The sequence below is a fragment of the Argiope bruennichi genome, chromosome X1 (assembly GCF_947563725.1).
Source record: "Argiope bruennichi chromosome X1, qqArgBrue1.1, whole genome shotgun sequence".
NCBI lineage: Eukaryota > Metazoa > Arthropoda > Arachnida > Araneae > Araneidae > Argiope > Argiope bruennichi.
In genome coordinates, this window is record NC_079162.1 from 47,776,317 (window position 1) to 47,798,140 (window position 21,824).

The window sequence follows — 21,824 nt, forward strand, 5'->3', positions numbered from 1 at the left end:
ATATATATTTAATAATTTAATAATTAAGAATGGGGTTTCAAATCGGAAAAATCATTTCACTGTGCAAATAGTTCTCCTGTTAGAAAACTCAAACCCACTAATTTCAGCTTGTAATAAGGGAGATTTGCAAACTTTTAGACTGTTCCTAAATGTAATTTTTTTATTTATCGGTTTCAGCACTTGACAATTCAGAATCTTGCATTGTTTATTGCATAGCATAACTATATTAGAAAAAATCTGTGAAATTTATTTTTTATGAAGTATATCAAATAATTGATTATATCTTCCAGTTTGATAATTGATTAAACTTCCAGTTTAAGATCTCCCCTAGAAAACTTTTGTCTGCTATAAATTTATTGATACTAAACACATTTTTCTTAATTTCTTTATCATTTAACATTCTTTATTATATAAAACAATTTTTTTAAACTAATTTATAAAAGCAATTTTTACTTCTTATAATTTCTAGGGCTCATAACACGCAAATAAATTAACATTCGTTGCAATATCATTGTTGACGAGTAAACAATTTTCCTCGATCTTCTCTGCGGGAATTCCAGCAAGCTTAATAGCTAAGTAGGTTCTGATTAGAGACAAGAACAAAGCTGCATAGGAAGTAATACAATCCGAGGAACCAAAAAGGAGGATATACTCGGATCATTTCCTCCTAAAAGCGGTTTGGAGGTAAGATTTTCCTTGTCGTGATTTTCTGTCCGACTTCTTTTATTACAACGCTCTCGTTTTCATCCGACGGAAGCCGTCTTCTGGTCACTTTCGTTTAGTTCCGCTCCAGCTCCATTGCATCGGAGAAACGAAAGCAATCATTCAGGAGGTGGTGATATGAAGGTATGTTCACTTGCAATAATATGAAAAAGAATACTCTAGCTATGCTTCTTTGTCCTTGTCTCATTTTCTTATCCATTGTTTTTTTTTATTTTCATGGTCTTTTGTAGATAATATTAATACAATTCTATAGAATTACTCAGAAAAATATTGCAATGGGTGGTTGAGGAATTCCAAACTAAAGAAAATGAGCAACACATTTCCTGTTTTATTCTACCGCCACTGGTAGTATCTTTCACAGTATGCTGTCAGTTATAGCTGACTACGATTATGACATTATAAGATGAATCTATTTTAAAATATTTATAATTTTAACAAGTCAAAATCACCTCTTTCAGAATTTTTTTAATAAAGATTGATGTTTTCGTTATGACTAGTTTGTCTTAACACAAAATGGAAAAGAACGCTCTGTCACCCTCTTCGTCTCGTTTGTATGCCAAATGTTCTTGCATTTTTCATGGTTCACTGCAGATAGTATTAATGTAATTATTTATGATTACTCTAAAAAATTTTAATGAATCTTTTAGGAATTCCAAACTAAAGAAAAAGTACAAAGTATTTCATATTTCATAATACTACTGTTTCATGCTGGAATCTTCCTAATATTTTATCAGTTATAACCTGCTGCGATTAACTATAGTGAAGCAAAGTCACTTGCTTCAGAGATCATTAAAAATGATGTTTTCATTGCGACTGGCTGATCTTGAACAAAATTAACATTTCATTACATCCATTGGTGTAATTATTTTTAATTTGCGTGGTTTATTATTCTCGCAGTATTGTTTGCGACGGACTGGACATTTAGATTCACCGTGTGATTATGACCAGGCCATGGCAACGCTATATGATTACAGCTGGTTATGTTCATATAATTTTAATGAATAAAAAACTCCTTGTTTCAAAACTCTAATGTACCGCAAAAACTGATGTTTTCAGAGTACTTGATAATCTTTAAATAAATTCACTATAGATGATTGCTATAAACAGAATTTTTTTTTATGTAAGAATTTTTTTTTAACAAATGACTTCATAATAAACATTAAAGGTTTAATAATTTTTTCAATTACTTTAAGGATGATGATATCCAGGTACATTCGTTCGTATTACAATTGAACAACCTTTGCATTGTTTCGTTTAATTTCTTCTATTGTTCTTCGAGTTTTCATGGTTCCATTGTAGACACTAATAACCTTCCAACCTTGGGGGAGTTTTTGCTTTGTTTCTATAAAACAGCGGGATATTTTTAATTTCTATTTTCTCAAAAAACTTGCGATTAAGTCCAAGTACTTTTGTAACAAAACAAATTTCTAATCCACCTCTTTCTCTAATTTTATTGTATTACTGTTATTGAAATCTCTCCTAGAGTAAATTTCAATAATGTCGCATTAATGAATCAAAATTACCGTTTCAAAAAGCTTGAAAAAGAAAACCTTGTTTACAAAATGATTTTCTAAGTGAGCTCGATGAAATATGAGTTTCAATACAGTTTGATATTCATAATGCAAAGTAAGCCTTCTCAGCAAATGATTTTATTGTAACTATTGAAGCCTTTATTCATTTGTATTGCTATGGAAAGGAATAATGTTTTTTTTTTTCCTATTCTCCGTTGTTGTTTTTTACACTATTGTTCTTATTTTTTACCTTGGTTCCATAACCCCCGGAGGAGCACCTCGAAATGAGGATGAGATGCTTCCGATATGGTGGTTAGATCTCGCCATCCTGGAGGGTACACAAAAAGGGGGGGATCTGGCTCCTCCCATCGATGACGGGACGTACTTCTTTCGGGAAGGATTGTACTGTGGTCGGTGATGACCTTTAGGATTCAACCATAGTTCCCACCAGTGTTGCTGTAGCGGCGGTCCGGTCATTCAGTATTTTTATCAGTGTGCCTTCGGGCAGGTCGGAGAGTCAGTGATATGACTTACCTTGGTTCCATTGTAACCAGTATTGTTCAGTTATCTAGAAAAGCTTTGAAAAATGTTTTAATGAAGGACTGAGACCAAAATGTTGTTAAGTATCGTTTTTGTCCTTTATTTTATCTCAATATATATTTTATACTATGAAATTTGATCATTTAAAAATATATCGAATTATAGATATGATAAATTCTGTCTATCCGAGATTTTAAAACTAATTATTTTCTCTATCCTTAAATTTAAATATAAAAACAATTTTATTTAAAATTCTGAGTAGCGCGAACCTTTAACTTTTCGCTGCATTTCTCAAAATTTCATCATTGCTTTAATGGTCTGGTAATGATTTGCTTTAACCATTTAATGTCACAAACCTTTAGAGAGTAACTGAATTAGCAATTTTTTCTTTCAAATAATGGAAATTTTCTTTTCTTTTATATATAAGAGAAGCTTCCGGTATGGTGGTTGGTTCTTGTCACCCTGGTGGGTACTGAAAAAGGTGGGGGTCGGCTTCTCCCTCGATGACGGTACGTACTTCCCAAGGGAAGGGTTGTACCGTGGCAGGCGATGGCTCCTAGGATTCAATTACAGTTCCCGCCAGTGTTACTATAGCGGCGGTCCGGTCATTCAAATTTTCCCATGTGCTTTCGGAAGGGCCGGAGTATCCGGTTTAAGATTCCTTTTATATAAACCTATGGGCGTGCTTCCCATCTTTTTCTTTCTTCCCTAACTTGCTTCCCTCATCACCGAAGAACGTGAAGGTTGCGTCTCATTAAAATTAGTCATAGTTTGGATAACTTCATTTTTCATCTATTTCATGTAATATGTCGAGACTTAAAATAAATTATTTTTTTTATTTCATCACGATTTCAACGCCTCTGAAAGGTATTTCTTTAATACGCCACTGAGTTATGCCTTTCATATATGCACAAAAAATCCGTTTAATTTCATAAAATAAACAAGCAGGAGTGGTATACTTGATGTCTTAATTCCTCCAGCATAAAAACTGCATACCTCGAGCAAGGTCGTAAATACCACAAATATTCAGGTTTTTATTCTCAGAAACCCATACATGAGTGTTTTATACTTCGTAGTATAGAGAAGGAAAGCGTGAAAATGTATTTTGAATGCTTTTTTGACGACCATTTTAGATCAAAATTTGATACAGAGAAACTATTTTAGTAACAAGATCAGTATCAAATTTCTACACAAACCAAATTCGTTGCGTTTTTGAGATGTAATGCTTACATGCATACAAATGAACAGATCCACGGGCATTCAACTCGTTGATGGATTTATATCAAAATTTGATATGAATGTACAATTTAGATGATAAAACTGTGTACCAAATTTTATCCATCTAGCTCTTTGCTTTTTGTAGTTATCATATTCACTTGCAATCGAACATGATTACAATTTGTCAGTCTATCGAACGGATAGATAAACAAACTTTTTGCTAATATATTTCTTTCAAAATTTGATAGAAACCTACATATTTGTTGCAAAGACTACATACTGAAACCTTTTTTGAGTTATCGCGTTCAAAGAAATATATAATTCCGAAATGTGTTTTTCAGACTCAGGGGGATCTGATAAGTAAAGATGGGGGTTGAATTATTTGACGATTATAATACAATTACTATAATAGGAATTGAAAATTGTCCGAGAAAAGAAATTTATTAATCTTATATTTAATTAAAATATTCGTGCTGAATCTTATGTAAAGCTGTATATATTCAAATAAAAAACAATTAAACATCAACTTAGGAATTTAATTCTTTTTGATGGTCATTCGTTAGTTGATTCGATCTACGTCTATTTAATTCGCAAGAATTTATTTAAAATAAGTTAATCATTTCTTGAACTCTAGATGATTACGAATGTAAACTTCGAAAACATTTCGTGTATAAGATCTTAACCCCTTCTCATATTGACACGTCTGACACGCACATCGAATTCCTGAATATTTTGTTTTAAATGTGCATTTAAAATAACTAGGATTCATTATTTAGAATGGATTATTTTTATTGTTATAGCTAGGATTCATTAATTTAAAATACAAAAATTATTTAGAAATGCTTCAATATCTTAAATGACACTTATATTATTACAAGAATTTAAATGTCCGACATAAAATGTGTCATCTAATTAGGATGTTATATAACTTCGTAAGTTAAGGGGTTAATACAAAAACAATGGAAATCATTAAATTCATCACTGAAAAGATAAGCATAACAATAAACAGATCAAATATAGATGAAAATTTATTTTCATCGTTTCTGCAATGGAGAAGAGTTGTCTTGGAAGTATAAGGTCGAAATGAATTATTATAGTTTGAAAAGAAACATGCATCATTTTAAATCCTATGGAATTTATAAAATCAGTTGTGACTGCTCCTCGCATTCAAAATGTCTTCATCATAGCGGTAAGTCATTTTCTAACTGACTTGCTAATAGTGTCAATTTTCTGAAGATTAAGTATTAGTTGCTCCAGACATAATAAGTCTTGCGAAACATATTTTATTCCGAAAATTTTGATCAGAAACTCAAATTTCTTATGATCCAGTGCCTTCATAAAACATATTTTACCTGTATAAATTCTTAGCTCGATTCCAATATTACCACAGAAAAAATTTTCATTAAAATAAATAAACAAGCCAGTGATATCGATCTTATCAACCACGTAGAGTCAAAAAATGTTTATTATCTGAAAATGAAAGATAACAATGAAAGTTACGATTAAGTCTTTTGTTTATTTTCTATCTTGTTCAAATTCCTTTTTTTTTTTTTTCGCAAATGTACCGATATTATTTCATTAAAGTATTGTTTTCATTATCCAGATTAAAATAAGTTAGAATTGTTAAAAGAAAAAGAAAATGGAAATGGCTGTTTCTGTAATGAATGGGTTTCAAACAAGCCAACTCATCTATAAGTAATATATATTGCATTTCACCAAAACAATAACGAAAAGCTTTTTTTTTTTTCTTTACTTGCTCAATGACCACGTGCCGCAAGTAAAAAGTGAAAAATACTGTTAATCTAATAAGCGTACATTTTAAAAATAAAAAATAATGTGAATAATTTATTTTGTAAAGAACAATATTCAGAAATAAGTACTGTCTTCATAAAATTTATAATTACCATTTTAAGAAGTGAAAATGACGCACTTCCATTCTTTCTTTTTTATGAATATAATGGTCTGTTTTTACAATTTCTTTTCACTCTTCGATAAGAAGGTCAGATTAAAAAAAGCAAAATGGCTTTAAACAGAGAATAAACCTCTTGAGAATATAGCAAACATTTTTTTTTTTTTTTTTTTTGAGCAAACGAAAAATAAACACTCATTTTATTTTTACTTCAGTAGACGGGATAGTATGAAATATTTCAGTTTATTCCCTATTAGATTAACATCTCATTCTAAAGCTGTATTGAGGGGAAGAGAATTTTGGAATGGCTGTCGAAATTCGAGGACAGACGCTAAATCATTATCCGCCCCAGAAATTTGCTGCACATTAACATGTGCGGGTAACTAGGTGGTGGGGAAGGTGTTTTAACATATATAAGGCATAACATATTATAACGGATTTAATTCTTCCGTCGGGGTTCTTTTGCGATTTGTTAGTCGATGAAATAATCAGTCCTTCAGTAGCTAAAGACGACGACTTTTATTACACACAAAGAGACAAATACACTGAGGCGACAAATATATACAGCCGAAACGAAGACAGGACAGCACACAGCAGCACACAAAGTGCTCAGACAGAATTCAGCAGAAGAAGGGAATTCACGTAGCTTCACCCTAAACGTATGCAATTCTCCACTGTCTCCTCGCTTTAGCTATATCCAACTGCTGACTCACTACTACACGACTGGCTACTCCAGACATGACACGATGCTGCTTCTACAATAAACGCCAGGAATCGGCACACAGCTAAGTTCAGCAATCGCTTGAGCTCTTCGCTGGACGGATCCAACTATTTACCGTAGACTCTTTACACGATTGATTTCAGCCTGAGATTGCCGGCCTGTTATAGTTCCCGAAGGCGCGCCGAGAAGGTTCTGAATAAATCAGGTGTATCTTGGTTCCCGTTGGCTGAATCGCTAAAATTCTGGAAGTTTCCAGTAATATCTATTTTTTCGCCAAAGTCACCAAATTCATCGCCAAGCTCTAAGATCACTGACGCGGCACCCGATCAGCACCCAACAGAACTGATAATAAAACGGTCTTTCCTGTGATTGAACTAACATTTCTGGGAAGCAACATTACATGTTTGGAACAATATATATAACAATATATAACCTAAAACATTATCCGCACCAGAAATTTGCTGCACATTAACGTGTGTGGGTAACGAGGGGGTGGGGGATGAGTTTTAGCATACATAAGGCATAACATATATATTTATAACCTAAACCATTATCTGCCCCAGAAATTTGCTGCACATTAACGTGTGGGGGTAACGAGGGGGTGGGGGATGAGCTTTAACATACATAAGGCATAACATATGCTTGAGATTGTATCAAACAACTTTTTTCTGAGCAAATGAAAAATAAACAACTATTTTGTTATTTCAGTGAACGGAATATTAGAAAGCATTTCAATTCATTCAAAGATTAGCATCTCTTTTCGAAAATATGTGGTGGTGGTGGTTTTGGAGCGACTCTTGTAATCATGTAAAGCAAGAGGATATGGGTGGGCGGTGGGTGTCGTGTGGGTTTGCGATGTACTCTAATAGTTCACCGCGGGAGTTGGGATGAAGTTGGCGTAGAATGTTCATGAATGATAGATTAAACATTTAAAAAAAGATATACAAACGTACTTCACGACGCTAGATAAAAACGAGTGAGAGAAAAGTATGTTACGCATGCGAGCAAAATTTTTTAATAGCGTTTATGTATATTTGAAACAGAGCTTATTTAAACGAAAGTTCGTAAGAAGAATTTGAGGTGAAATATCTTACTTTAGAGTGTATTTTATTTATCTTTAATTTTTTTTCAAATAACTCTAATAAATACCAGTAATAGTGAAATAATTGAAATGCAAATAATATTTTTAATGGAAAATATAATTGTAATTTTTTTTCATCATTGCTGAAATCGGACTCGATAAGAAGCAATGAGCAATACATACACTAAGAGTGAGAATTTCACAGGAAGAACTTATTTATTCATATGTTTTGCACAAAGAATCACAAAAACAAAACGCATCGATTAAAGAAACTGAAAATTGTTATTATACATATCATGTCAAACATATTTTTTTCATCTTTTTTTAGGCCTTTCAAAAGTTTAATAAATAAAAATGGCAAGTTGCAACACTGTTCCGATGGAGAGCACAAACCTGACTTACTCACCATCTTGTAAAAACTGCAGTGGAGTAGAAGACATCAAATCATATGAAAAGCCATCTCATATAGCTATCACCTTGGATACGGACAGTCATGAAATAGAAGATTTTGATCACATTGACGAGTTTATCATGTATTTTGTGAGTTTCCTGAGAAGACTTAGAAAAATATACTTGACTTCTAAGGTAAAACACAAACAATCGCTTAATCATAATGAGATGTAGAAAAACTGTAAAATTTTTGTACAAACTTATATTGATGCCAAGTTTAATGTGTAACGCAATATGTATAATAGCAACAAAAATAGAAAAATAAATATCTGTTATATAATGTACAATAATGATTAGACAAAGGAGCACGTTTAGTAAACTACCGTACGGTTAAAATTTCGTATGTAAAAAATATCACAATTACTAACATTCTACGTTTAATCAGTTGAAATATTTTCCTAGTGAAAATTGTTGATATTATAAAAGGATAAACAGAATGTATTAATGAGTTATTGCTAATATATTTTAATCGGATTGTGTCCACAATGTACAAGAAACTTTTGCACTAAAATTCACTGTGCTTGCTATATATACATATATGACCACAAAATTAAACCATTTGAACAACAGATATCTTTTTCAGAGTATGCATAACTATCAATCGGATTTTCCATTGTTTTTTATTATTATTATTATTTTATTTTTTTATGAAGCAAATAAATATTTGGCAATAGTATTTAAAAATTCTTATCCAAGACCATTTTTCAGAAAATCTTCGATTTTGAAAGCTTATATTATCTTCATCATTTACGAGATTATTTTTGAAAATAATGAATTTTAACATTTCTCAAAGGAAATCATTTCTTTCATTCTATTTCCTCAGTCATTTACGATGATGGAATTATCTCTAATGTCCATCTGACAAAGAGTTTTAGAAATGAAAACATCTTAGCATTTACAAGGTAAATACATAAAATATTAAAAAAATGATAAATTTCTCTAGCTAATAAAACTTGCCAAAAAGTGAACAAAAATCTGGGAGTGAATAATGCTCAATAAACTTGGACAGCTAAACAGTTTCTTTTCATGACACTGCAACAAATATCAGGGACATTTGTTAATTACATACTTTAAGTGCTTTGAAGAAAGTACTCCAAGTTCTTCAAATAATAAAAACAATTGGTTAATGGGACTGCTTTTTTTGGCGCAAAATCCATATGTGACCATGAAGCGCTATAAAATAGAAAGAAAATGTGCTTATCTTAGACGAATAAAATTAGTTTCTTTAGTAACTCTGCCATTTTAAAAGTAAATATTTAATTTTTATTTTTGCAACTTTCAAATAAAAACTTTAACTAAATTATTGGTTATATTATTAAGTAATTGTCTTCAGTGACCAAATGGTTAATCTATAATATTAACTTGGTTATGACAACCAACTTCAAAATTAGTATTTTATTATTCTTGACAAGTTGAAAGTATGCACTGCTACAGAAGGCAGAAATGAATTGAAAAATACAAAAATAAGCAGTCAACAGAAAATGCATTTGAACTAAATTTTGATGCATAAACATAATGAATATGCTTTTAATGTTTTAGTTCCAAATGAAGTTAATGATTTAAACTCATTGATTTATATTCATTCAACTGTTAAATGTGTTAGACAGAATCACTCCGAAAAATGTATAATTCATTTAACATTACTCTCTATTTTGTTCAAAATTTTTGCTTAAATTGCAATAATCATGCATTATTTAGCTAATGAAAAAGTATATATTTCAGATAATTATAACACATCAATGAATAAATCTGATACTAAAAATATTATAAATAAAATTAAGCATGCGCATAGGTAAAGAAACTGCAGTATCCCTAAAATATAAAAAAAAAAAGAAAAAAAAGTTCTTGCTTTATAATTGTTTTATTTTTAAAACTATCTAGAGGAGATTATTAGGCAGTAGGAGAGCTACAGAGCTGGTTAAACAATTTTTTTGAATAATTATTATATTTTTTAATGTATTTACGATTTTTAAAAAATTATAGCTGTTTATTTTTATAGCGTAAGGATTCATTCAACATATGAACCATTAGTTGGTGTTGATCCACCGCTTTGTTGATTGTGGCATAAAATTATTTTTCAAAACAGTCGGCTGTTACAATTTGCCTCGGACCTGGCGCAAGTTGTAAGAAACGAAGGATAAATAAAAACGATTTACTCAACAATACTTAACAATATTTTTTCTTTATCATTCTGTCATTAACTAAGGTACAAACAACAGTTGGTTAATATTATTACTTGGTATGGGGACAAAGAATGATATAAAATGGTTTATAGTAAAATAAATATATAATTATTTAACATGTAAGTCAATTTTTTATAATTGCAGTTTAATAAAAACAAATAACAGACTGTCTTCTCTAAGACATCTCACTTGTGACAATATTTCTGCAAACTAAGCAAAACCACTCTACAGTTTCAGAATCTGTATCTCAATTCAAAATTCTCCTTTTAGTCTTTATTTTCTTTTTGTATTTTTTTTCCTTTGCTTTTCTTACTTTTTGTTTTGTTCTTGTTTCTTACATTAGACGAATTTCCTTTCGCATCAACTTCTGTTAGCCTCTTTCCGAGGAGAATCCTTAGCTAGAGATCTAATCTTTTACTATGTATGTTAACATTAAAAGCAAAAAGTGTTACAACATGAACAAAAAAAAAAAAAAAAAAAAAAAAAATACGGTTCTAAGAATTTTTTTTTTTTTTTTTTTTTTTTTACATTTCTAAAAAAATATTGCAATAAATAAAAAAAAGTTAAGCAGCAAAATTTAGCACGTAGACAAAATAAATAAGTAAAAATTATTTTAATAAGGTCCATTAACTTACTTGAATTAAAATTTACGGAACCTCCCCTCTCCCTTTATCTGCCCCTAAGACAAAGCGCATGCATAAAAGCTCTCAATGTCCATTTTGTTGGGAAGCTGACTGAGTTCACTTAATAGAGCCTGTTATAAAAATGAAATTAGATGAAAATTTTGATCAAAAATTTTTTAAATCATTACCTTACATGTGTGTTACTACTTGCCCTTGGTAAAATTAGCCCTCAATTCTCTAAACAAAAAGACACATTTAAGATCGTAGGTATCAAAACTAATAAAAGAATTTCATATTATAAAAACTTTTATTAAAAAATGATGACTGGGCTAAATAAAAAGCTGGCGATGCAATGTAAATGAATTACATTTTATTATAACAAAAGATGGTAAATTTACACATTTAAAGATGAATTATTAAAAATTTGTAAAAATTACAGACAAAATATTTTAGTATTAAAGTTCACTTCAATAAAAATATATTTTTTTCAGTTAGTATTCAACCCGAGTATAATTTTTGCACCATAAATTTTAACAGAAGGAAAGCAATCGATTTAAATAGCATTTAATGGAGTAATGAAAATTGTTAACTTCCATTACCACAACGCAAAGTATTGTAGCAAAACATAAATAAAAATATTTTTTTTTAATGTGTCCAAATTTAGAAAAATTCTTCGGAGACAGCTTGCCTGCCAAGTATATTGGCTGTGTGAGAATTAAATCTTCTCTATTAATCAAAATTTTTTAGCAAGTTATTTGAAATTTCATACAATGGGAGACATTTAATTCATACTATTTTACAAACTTTGAGTGAGACTGTTCATTGCGTTCATGCAACTGCCTAACTATCATTCGCTCAATTTTTATTGAGCTTTGATGTAAAGAATGAATCTTGTTAAGATTGTCGAATACAGCAATCTGTTAACTAAGTCCAAAATTCTTCAAAAAGATTCCAATGTTATCTATGAACTAAATATTCCAAAATAGTTTTATCTAAGATATAGTAAAATCATCAAAGAGAAAGAAAACATCAAATTGAATTAGCTATGAAATTCTTTATATATTAAATTGAGTAATTGGAATAGTATAGTATCTAGAAATGAAAAATTATAAAAACTAACACTTTCTTTAAAAATTTCTGTTCTGAGAACGCTGACACACACATTCACTTTTATTACTATTTAATTAGTTGAGAGTATTGATCGCGTTTCATTAGCTTTCTCTGAATCGTACCTAGAACAAGATTTTCCTAATTTTAAATTGTGACAGACATTTCATTTGTACTACTTCATGGTATTTAACTAGCACTCCTGTATACTTGTTCTGTTAACTCAACTAAAATTTGAGCTTAAACGTAAAAGCGAAAATGAAATTCAATTAACACAGTTGCATGTTAGCTGGACTGCGATATACTTAGAAAAAAGTAAAGAATGTTTAGTGATACTATCAAGTTTCCGAATATGTTTACTTATATCCGTAATATTTCGAGAACAATTGATTTTAATTCATTACGAAACTCCCATGAATATGAAAAAATAAATATTTTCATGCCTCAATCTTTAAAAATGGACGAAAACCACGAGGTTAAATAATTACAATAAAAAGGGTTCAAATTTCATAACAACAATAAAAATAATTATTGAAAGTTGTATTAAAAAATTCAATAATGAAGAAAAAATGTCCAATTAAATTGATATCATTGAAAAGATAATTTTTTGAATTTGAAGATGGTTAAAAACCGTTTTTGCAATATAATACTTCAGCTTCCTATACTTTTTTTTAGTTTAAATTCTATACTAAATTTTTAAATCGCTCCGAGACGCATAATCTAATCCTAACTGTTAAGTTGTTGATCCATTGATAAATTTAGTGAAATAAGAAAAAAGGCACAAGCATACAGAGAAACTGGCTATCTGTATGTAATTAAAAGGTCGCCCCCTCACACACAATTGTGATTCATAAATCGGCGAAATTTCCAAAAGAACGCATTCCAAAAATGAGATGAGAGTGAAAAAAAGTCTAGTTAAACTTTCTTTTGTTGCTAATTTAAATGGCTGTTTTATATATCATAATTGTTAAAGTAAATATTAAAGGTTTCATCTGGGTGGTCTCAAAGGGTTGTCAAATCTAAATTAGTTAACAATTTAACTTTAATTAATTTATTTTTTAAATTCAAGCGATGACGCATATACAAATCGAACGCAATACAAATAGTTGCACAGTAAATTTTGAAAAAAAAAATCATAATAAATATTTTTATTAGATAAAAAATTATACACCAACTGCACAAAAATGATGAATTGCATTTGTATGTATACACGTCGAACGCATTTAACTGATTAAATCCAGTACATGTGCTAAAGTAAATAAGGTTGTATATCCCAAAAGATTAATGCAAAAAATTATACAATAAAGAGAGAAGGCAAGTAATATCTTTATGTATACACGTCGAACGCATTTAATTGATTAAATCCAGTACATGTGCTAAGTAAATAAAGTTGTATATGCCAAAAGATTAATGTAAAAAATTATACAATAAAGAGAGAAGGCAAGTAATATTTAACTTCATAATTGAAAATAATATTTTCATTTAATATCAGTCTAAATTATAAAGAAAATAAATTTTTGTTTTAAAATAATTTAATAATAAAATTTAATTAATAAATAAAAGTTCGAATATCCTTAATTTTAATAATCTGAAATTCTGAATACACCAAAAGAATGATAATTAAGCTGAATTATTTCTCAGCATGATAATGTTAGTAAAACTGCCTATCAACCTTATGTAAGATAAGAAATTAAGTAAAAGAAACAAGAGAAATCAAATATTAGTTTTTATTTTAAAACCCATTATAAATATTTACATTATCACACAAAAAGAGCTTCAGTAATGAATAAAATATTAAAAAAATCGCAAATAATAAATGGTCCAACTTAATTATTATACAAAATGACAATCATGAGATGTGATAAAGTTTTACACTTCTGATATGTTATTTGCATGGCCAAGCAATAAGTTCGCTAATCAAAGCATCGGTTTGATATAAGCAGTTATTCCAAAAATTATTCACATAATTTATCTAGTTTTAAAATAAAAATTACAAATAGTCACATATACATATTTATAACCAGCTTTTGCAGATTTAAGCTATGTTGATATATTATTTAACAAAATTCACCATAGGGAACAAAATTCACCATAGGGTATAATTATATTTAGGATAGCACAGTCACTCAAAAAATCAATTATCTAGTTTCCAAGTTCATAACTCGATAGTTTATTATATTAAATTAAAAGTATAAGAATTCACACCTTATCAGAACTATAACAGTTTATTGGTCTGAGATGATTACTTATAAAATGACAACTTAGCTCTCATTATTAGTATTGAAAGGGTTGTAATAACTTGATTTGTATAATTTTTTAATTTTACTAATGCATCGAAAATACAGTTATACACATCAATGTTAACTACTACAGGGGAAAAAAGGTCTATTATGTTTTTAAGACTCATTTATGATACTAATACAATTAGTTCAGTGACATGTGACTACAATTGAAATGAACTCTTATCCGCCTTCCATAAGTATTTTTTAAATGATATGTTAATGCTTGAATTACTACAGAATTACTTCATTAAAAAATGAAAGTTTTTACGGGAGTACAAATTATAAGTAATGTATTTTGCGTTCAATCTATCAACCCTTGCTTGAAATCTTAAACAAATAAATTTTACTGTGCTCCAATAATATGATTAGGAAAATATGTTTTGACAATAGAATTTTTTAATAGAATTTTTCATGTGGAAAATCTCAGTCCCAGAAAGGCCAATGCAAAATCACATTTAAATTCTCTTGGAGGTGTTTTTTTTTTTGTTTTTTTTGTAGATGTATTTTTGAAGAAACACATAGAACTTTGCAAATAAATGTTAAAGAAATATGAAAACAACAAAAGAACACAGTGCAATATATATATTTTACAACACTTCTTTTCATAGAATGATAATTTAAATTAAAAATTAAATAAACGGTTTATTTGGATTTTTTGAAAAAAAAAAGCTGTAATTAAGTACCTTACATACAACTGCTTCACTGACACAGTTTTTAATTTCTTAATCTTAAAACGGTTATCGCATGATGACATATGACAAGAATCAATGAATTTATCTTCTTATGCATTTTTCTATTTATAAAGTTTTTTAAATTATTTATTTTCCAAATAAATATTTGACCAACGGAAACTAACTATCAAAGCAAAAAAATACAAAGGAATGAACATGAAAAGAAAAAATGCGATTGGCTTCAGTAAATTTTACAAAAAAGAAAGAAATTTGGCATCAAAAGTACTTTATAAATGCATCAAGTAATTAAACTTTCATTTTTGTACATTTGTTGTAAAGCACTCAGGAAGTTTGAATGAAGAAAATCTTGCACTGCAGCAAACATTCGTAAGATCACCATAGAATCACATTCGCAATATTTCTTATATGTTTCCTTGTCAACCAACTTTTCTTTCACGTGTTGTTGATTAATTTCCAACTGAAACCGAAGGAAGCTGGCAATTAATAGGCTTTCATTTTAAGTTTTCACAATCTAGAATTAATCATACAAATAGTTAAGATTATATTTTAAAGCTGAGAACTTATTTAAAACCCATTAAATATAAATTATCTTAGAATAAAAAAGAAAATAATAATAGTTTCAGAATAAAACAGGAAATTATGTACATTAAAGTCTGAAAAGTTTAATTTTATGCATGAAATTTAAAAGCATGATTAGCAAAAATCACGCAAAAAAATAGATGCAGCATTTGCTTACCAACACGAAATAAATTGTAATATTTTGCTTATTGACAAAGGTTTCAATGACCTCCGTTATTTTACTTAAGCAGTTTTAATGATGGTATATTTACGAAGCACCATAAAAACTCTTTCTAAATGAGATTAAATTTTTATCTTACATCTATTAAGAAATTTTTTGATTTGATACCGTAAAATAATTTAATATCAATAAAATAATGTTCAAGCAATAATAAATTTGAAAATTGTTGATGAATAAGACATTGAAAAATATTTGTACCTATTTACAATTTAATTGAACAAATCATTTCATTCTTGCAAGGTATCATAGCTCTGGGGTCTAAGTAATAAACGTGTGCTAGAAGTACTGCTAAAACTTTCGCCACTGCTATGATTGCTAGCATTACTGGCAGGAGTTCCAGGTAAAGAGTTATGATTTTCAAGATTCACAAAAAGTGAGCAAGATTTATGAGATATTAAGGAATCCAAAGGATTTTCAAATTTATTCAAAGGATCAGAATTTCTTTTTCGTTTATCATGCACGTATCTAAAGTCATTTTCTGATTCATGAACAGCATACCTTTCTCGATTAACTTTATGTTTTCCAGAGATAATTAAATCACTTTTAACTTTTCCGACAGAATTGTAAACACTGCATGATTCCGCACCTTGAGGTGTGTCTAAACTTGTGTCAGTACCTTGGTCAACAAGAATTGTAGTGCTTGGATCTTCAGGTGTGAAATAATCGGAATCTTCTCCACACGGCGATGTATCTGTAGAAATAAATTATACCTATATTTTAAAATGTATTCACAGCAATCAAAAAATCTTTACACTAAGCACGAGTATATATTTATCTGAGACTAAGGTACATTAACGAAAGAGAAATTCTTTAAAATTCATCTAAAAAGAACCTTAAGTTCAATCTTATATCTGAAATATTCATGTACTAACTTTTTTTTTTTACTTTAAATGATTAAAGAAAAAAAAATTTAAATTTAAAAGGATTTTTTTAACTTTAAAGTACTTAAACAGTTTTAATACCCATCCGATTTTCGGATGGGTATTTCAATAAAAAAACTACGGCATTTCAACAAAAGAACATTGAGAAGAGACAATGTACTCTATTTCAATTCAGAAAACATCATAATCACATAAGAAACAAAAGTGTACATCCTTTCTTATACCAATATACATGCAATTTTTCTTATAATAAATTGCGATGTCGCTTCTTTCTTCTTGCAAAATACATAATGAATTCTAATTCTCAAGTTGATGAATTTTTCTTGGAATAAATGTTGAAGTGCTGAATGGAAGACAATCACACATATATACATTGCCAAACACACATAATGTAAAGATATCAGCACCTTAATATATGCATTGGTGGCTTGTCCATTAGTGCTGTAGATCTACAGCATCTCTTAAAACGAATTTTTTAAAAATTACATTTTCGTTTTTTTTTTTTAAATTTTAATTTGTTTACCTTTCCAATTTTCTCCTCTTAATTTCTTACTAAATTTCAATGTTACTTTCTTACTATATTTAATGTCTTATCAATTATGAAAAGATGATATTAAATAAAACAAACAAGCAAGCAAGAGGAACGCAGGTTGGAGCTGTAGTCAAGCAGCCCATAAAAGCCTCTGCACATACAGCTGAATGATTGATATGGAGATAGAATGCATCAGCTTTCTCCCTCTAAATTTAGAAGCACTAGTGTTGCAATCAAAACAACTCGACACGGAGCACAGTTAAGTGATTCACTATTTTTCACTCCCATCTAAAATCCGCCTTCATTGTTTCGTTTTTTCCCTCCTCTCCTTCTCTTTCAACCGTTTATGAGCTTTTGTTTCGACTCTTGCTGTTTAGACAAAAACAAATTTGTCTTATTCAATGTTTATTTTATGTTGTTAGATGCCATTATTCGGGGGGGGGGATATGTGGATAACTTTCAAAAAAATATTATTCATAAGAAAATTTTTAAAGGAAGCAACAATTATTACATAAAAAATGATGAATAATTTAGATCATTTATAGCATATCTTATTTAACAATTTGATATTCCCTTTGGAAAATTATTATTGAGTTGAAATGGACGAAGAGAGAAAAAGATAGTGAGAGGAAGAGAGAGAGTGTAGGGAATTCTGGTACTTTTAACTGCTGAATCATCACTTCATTCACAGTTTCCTGTAGACAAATCTGCATTGAATTTATATAATATACTGTTTATTTAATATTTATGAAATGCAACAAATTTCATATCTGTTTTAAAATTAAAAATCTTATGATACTTAAGAGTAAATTAACTTTTTTTAAATTGAATGTTTGTACTATTTCTTTTTAAGATTTCCGCACTAGTAATTTCAATACTCCTGTCTGCAGTTAATACTTTCCTTCTCCTTTAGATAATTCTTGCAATATCAACCAAAATCAACAGAATAAGATAAATCCATGCAGATCAGACAAATTCCTGACATATTACGGGTCTGTAGCATCTAGTAATAATAGTTATTATCAAAAATTAATGCTCATTTTGAAATAACCGAAAAACAAATTTTGACCGAAACTTTATATAACTCATGAATTCTCAAAAAAAAAAAAAAAAAAAAAAACTTCAACATATATACCTTTACTAGATCCTTCACATAAATGCAATGAATGTGGAGTGGACAATGATATCGGGCTGCTTCTGCCACATGGTTTGCTGCTTTTAGGAGAAGAAGTAGCTCCAGAATTTTCTTCAACAGCAATAGCATTTTCAAGTAGAGATCTCGTTTCAGCTAATTCAGCACACTTTTCCTGTAAGAAATAAAAGTGAATTTTCATATGATTTACTTTTAGATACTCTTTGTTATCGATAATGTAAAAGATGGTTTGTTTGTAAATTAATAGATATTTAAATCCCAGAAATCACCGGCATAAAGGTCAGCAACAATTACCGTTATTACTATTATCATTAACAGAAGGTATAAACAAAATAATTTAAAATCGGTTTCTTTTTCATTTTTTGTAATATAATTTCAATTGAAAATAATAGTGCATAAGTGGACACACATTCATTTGTAGAAAGGACATAGAATAAATATTTAACAGAAAATTTTACTATTTGCATTTCACATTAAAAACTAAATAATTATACATCAAAAGTGCGATAGACTTAAGATAATATCTTTCTCAGAGGTTAAAAACACACACACACACAGTTTAGAAGAGAGGAAAAAAATGAAATTCAGCATTAAAGCATAAATATTACTTTAATTAGTTCTCTCTTCTTTCCTTAAGTTTTTCTCATCTCCTATATAAATACGCAACTTCACGAAGCAATTCTAATTTTCTACATTAGATCATTTTTTAAAATTTTTTCTTAACATCTATTTTATACTCATTTTATGAGTTGAGAAACAGGGCAAAATTGAATATTTACCATATCAGTCAGTGTTAACAAAAAACGGAAAGAATGTAAAATCTTAAAATTTTATTTGCTTATATAAGTGGAAGATTATATATTTTTAAACACCTTTCTTAGAAAAACAATTTTTTAAAGTTTCATTTAAACAGTATAATTTATATTAGTTTGTACTATACAAATATTGAAATAGAAGATGCGTTGGAATAAAATGTTCTAACAGGCCAAGAAGAATAGTAAGGAAAGGAGACTACTGTACGCAATAGTGAATCCTTAGTCAGTTGAAGGACATGTACCTCGTTTCAGACAATCTAGAAGAAAATGAATAACATTTCCCGCTTTTTTTAGTGTTATTTTCTGACATTCGTTAATTTTAGTTACAGCCATGTTCAGGAGAAGTGAAACCAAAACATTTCTAGGTGTCACTTTTCGTTCTTTACATTGGTTATATGTAAGGTGAGTGAGATTAATGCTCTCAATAACCCTTCGCGATTTTCATAGCGGAGTAGTGGGATACAGACATTTAATTTAGAAAAATCCTACATTTTTCATTTATTTGGAATATTTTATTTTATCACAGGAAGTAATATTTAAAAACAGGAAAATGATAACATTCTATTCTGGACATAATTACTATTCTATGTCAGACTGACAATTTTCAAGAATCTAGCATTTGATTTATATATATATTACTGTTCATGTAAGAATGCTGGTTATTAATAATTAATCTGAAAATGTTTGACAATCACTTGGTTGATCACTTTGAAGGTGCCAGAATGAAAACCGTTTATTTGTACTGCTCAAGGACCGATGGAGTTGATTGTGGTCCACTGGAATGATTTGAAGAGCACAAATTTCATTGACAGTTTTAATTAATAATGATAGCTTGAAGTTTCCGATAATCAGATAAAAACTATACTTCCAGATTCTATCGCTGAAAAAAATTTGTATGGAGTTACAGTAATTTTTCAGATGGCATAATTGTCAACGAAAAATGAGTTGAATAAGAGACTGAACACTGCTTGAAGTAAGAATTCTACTTTCTATAATTAAAATAAGTTATTAGTTCTTAATAACAATAATAATAACAAAAACCCAACCATTTCTGTTTTTATAAAGATCCATTTCCAAAGAAAGTTGGAGATAGAATGACTGCTCCAAACTGAATAAAATGAATACATATGGATGTTTATAAGCAATTTTCTATGAAATGGAGCATATTTTTTATTATTATTGAAAAATAGTATATTGAAATAATCAGGAGTGAGTAGTAGTTTCTCAATTAAAATATATTTATCTTAAAATCAGTTTATAAATATAATCAGAAAACAAAACAAAAAACAAAAAATGTGTTCGCAACTACACAATATTCTCTGGGGTAATACGAAACACACAGGGCTGTTTACAACCATCATTATAACAGGAACTAGTTAATTACAAATTAATTGCGCAGAGCATGACCCTGTAAAACACATAGATGATTATGCACTTTCAAGAATAATAGGCCAATTATCCTTTTCATACAATCATTTCAACTCGAAAAAAATAACAAAATTTGAAAATTTATTATCATTTACCTAAACTGCCATTACCTCCATAAGTTATAAATCGAAATATGCTTTATTAATAATTAATTCAATTCAAAAAATATGTTCTCATTTACAGAGTTAAGTATGAAAAAAACAGAAACATCTATTATAAAATCACATGCTCAAAAATGATGTAGGAGCATGCACATTAAAAATACGAACGCAGATTTTTTTAATTGAATTCCTTACAGCTTTATCTTCATTTTAATTTAATATTAAACTTTTCTTATTTGTGTCACTTTTAGGCTGAAAAACAGTTTTTCGTTTCCAAATATACAAATACATTAGAAAATAAGGGAATGAAAAAGTTACAGAGGAAATATAAATTAAAAAAATTATCCGTTACAATTACTTGGGAGATTTCAAATAAACATTTTAAGTCATGACAGAATTTGTAAATATATCAATTTACTCATTTTAAAAAAAGAGAAGAAAGTTAAGTTTAATTATTATTCCGTTTAGAAGCAACATTAAGGTTATTTAGAGATGGACTTTGCAATTTTGAACCACACCACTGGCATTCCTTCCACCACACCAACAGGAGGACAATTGGTCCACAACGTCAGATTAGCGCGTATCAGATCCGCCTACAACGATGGATGTTTGGTGAGATCACGTTTAGAACCCTCCAGGCTCGAGGTTGAGACCTCATTACTAGGACATTGTGGTCTCGAAAAAACAGAATAAGACATCCATTTTTCAATGAGACTCTAGGGAGAATTGAAACTTGGTTTTGAAAATAGAACCTTATTAATTGCAAATATTTCAAATAAAATGGTCATTTAACAAATTTTTCAAGGTGATTTTATCAAACTTCGAAATGATTATTCTTAAAAGATCTCTCTTTCGAAACGTAATTTAACCATTAATAACTATTCAAATTCAATTCCTTGGTAAAGTTTATGACAAGTTTCTAAGTAGCAGTTCACGATTAAGTAAGTAGTTATCATTTAAATGGATTGTTAAGCTATCGGTAAGATTTTTAGATCAGGAAAATTCTGGAGTAGCAACAATTCCAATAATGCAAGCAAAAATAATGATAAAATATTGACTAAAAATGCATCAATTA

General features: G+C 29.2%; 1 protein-coding gene and 1 long non-coding RNA gene across 7 annotated transcripts in view; one reads left to right on the top strand and one right to left on the bottom strand.

The window, feature by feature from the left end:
• The window catches only part of LOC129958610 (uncharacterized), a 35,148-nt gene extending 26,313 nt beyond the window's left edge, over positions 1–8,835 (top strand). Inside the window, exon 3 of the long non-coding RNA XR_008783265.1 lies at positions 8,032–8,835. This is a non-coding gene — a long non-coding RNA (uncharacterized LOC129958610). The remainder of the gene's footprint in view (positions 1–8,031) is intronic.
• A 4,975-nt stretch (positions 8,836–13,810) lies between these two features.
• Positions 13,811–21,824, bottom strand: part of LOC129958753 (E3 ubiquitin-protein ligase MGRN1-like) — a 38,868-nt gene continuing 30,854 nt past the window's right edge. For 2 of the 6 annotated variants that reach the window (XM_056071411.1, XM_056071410.1), the window contains 2 exons: positions 18,388–18,559; positions 13,811–16,530 (listed from right to left, as the gene is read on the bottom strand). In XM_056071411.1, the coding sequence (XP_055927386.1) occupies positions 16,067–16,530; positions 18,388–18,559 (636 nt within the window). In that variant the 3' untranslated portion in view covers positions 13,811–16,066. The remainder of the gene's footprint in view (positions 16,531–18,387; positions 18,560–21,824) is intronic. The other 4 variants (XM_056071415.1, XM_056071414.1, XM_056071412.1 and 1 more) reach the window with 4 other exon arrangements.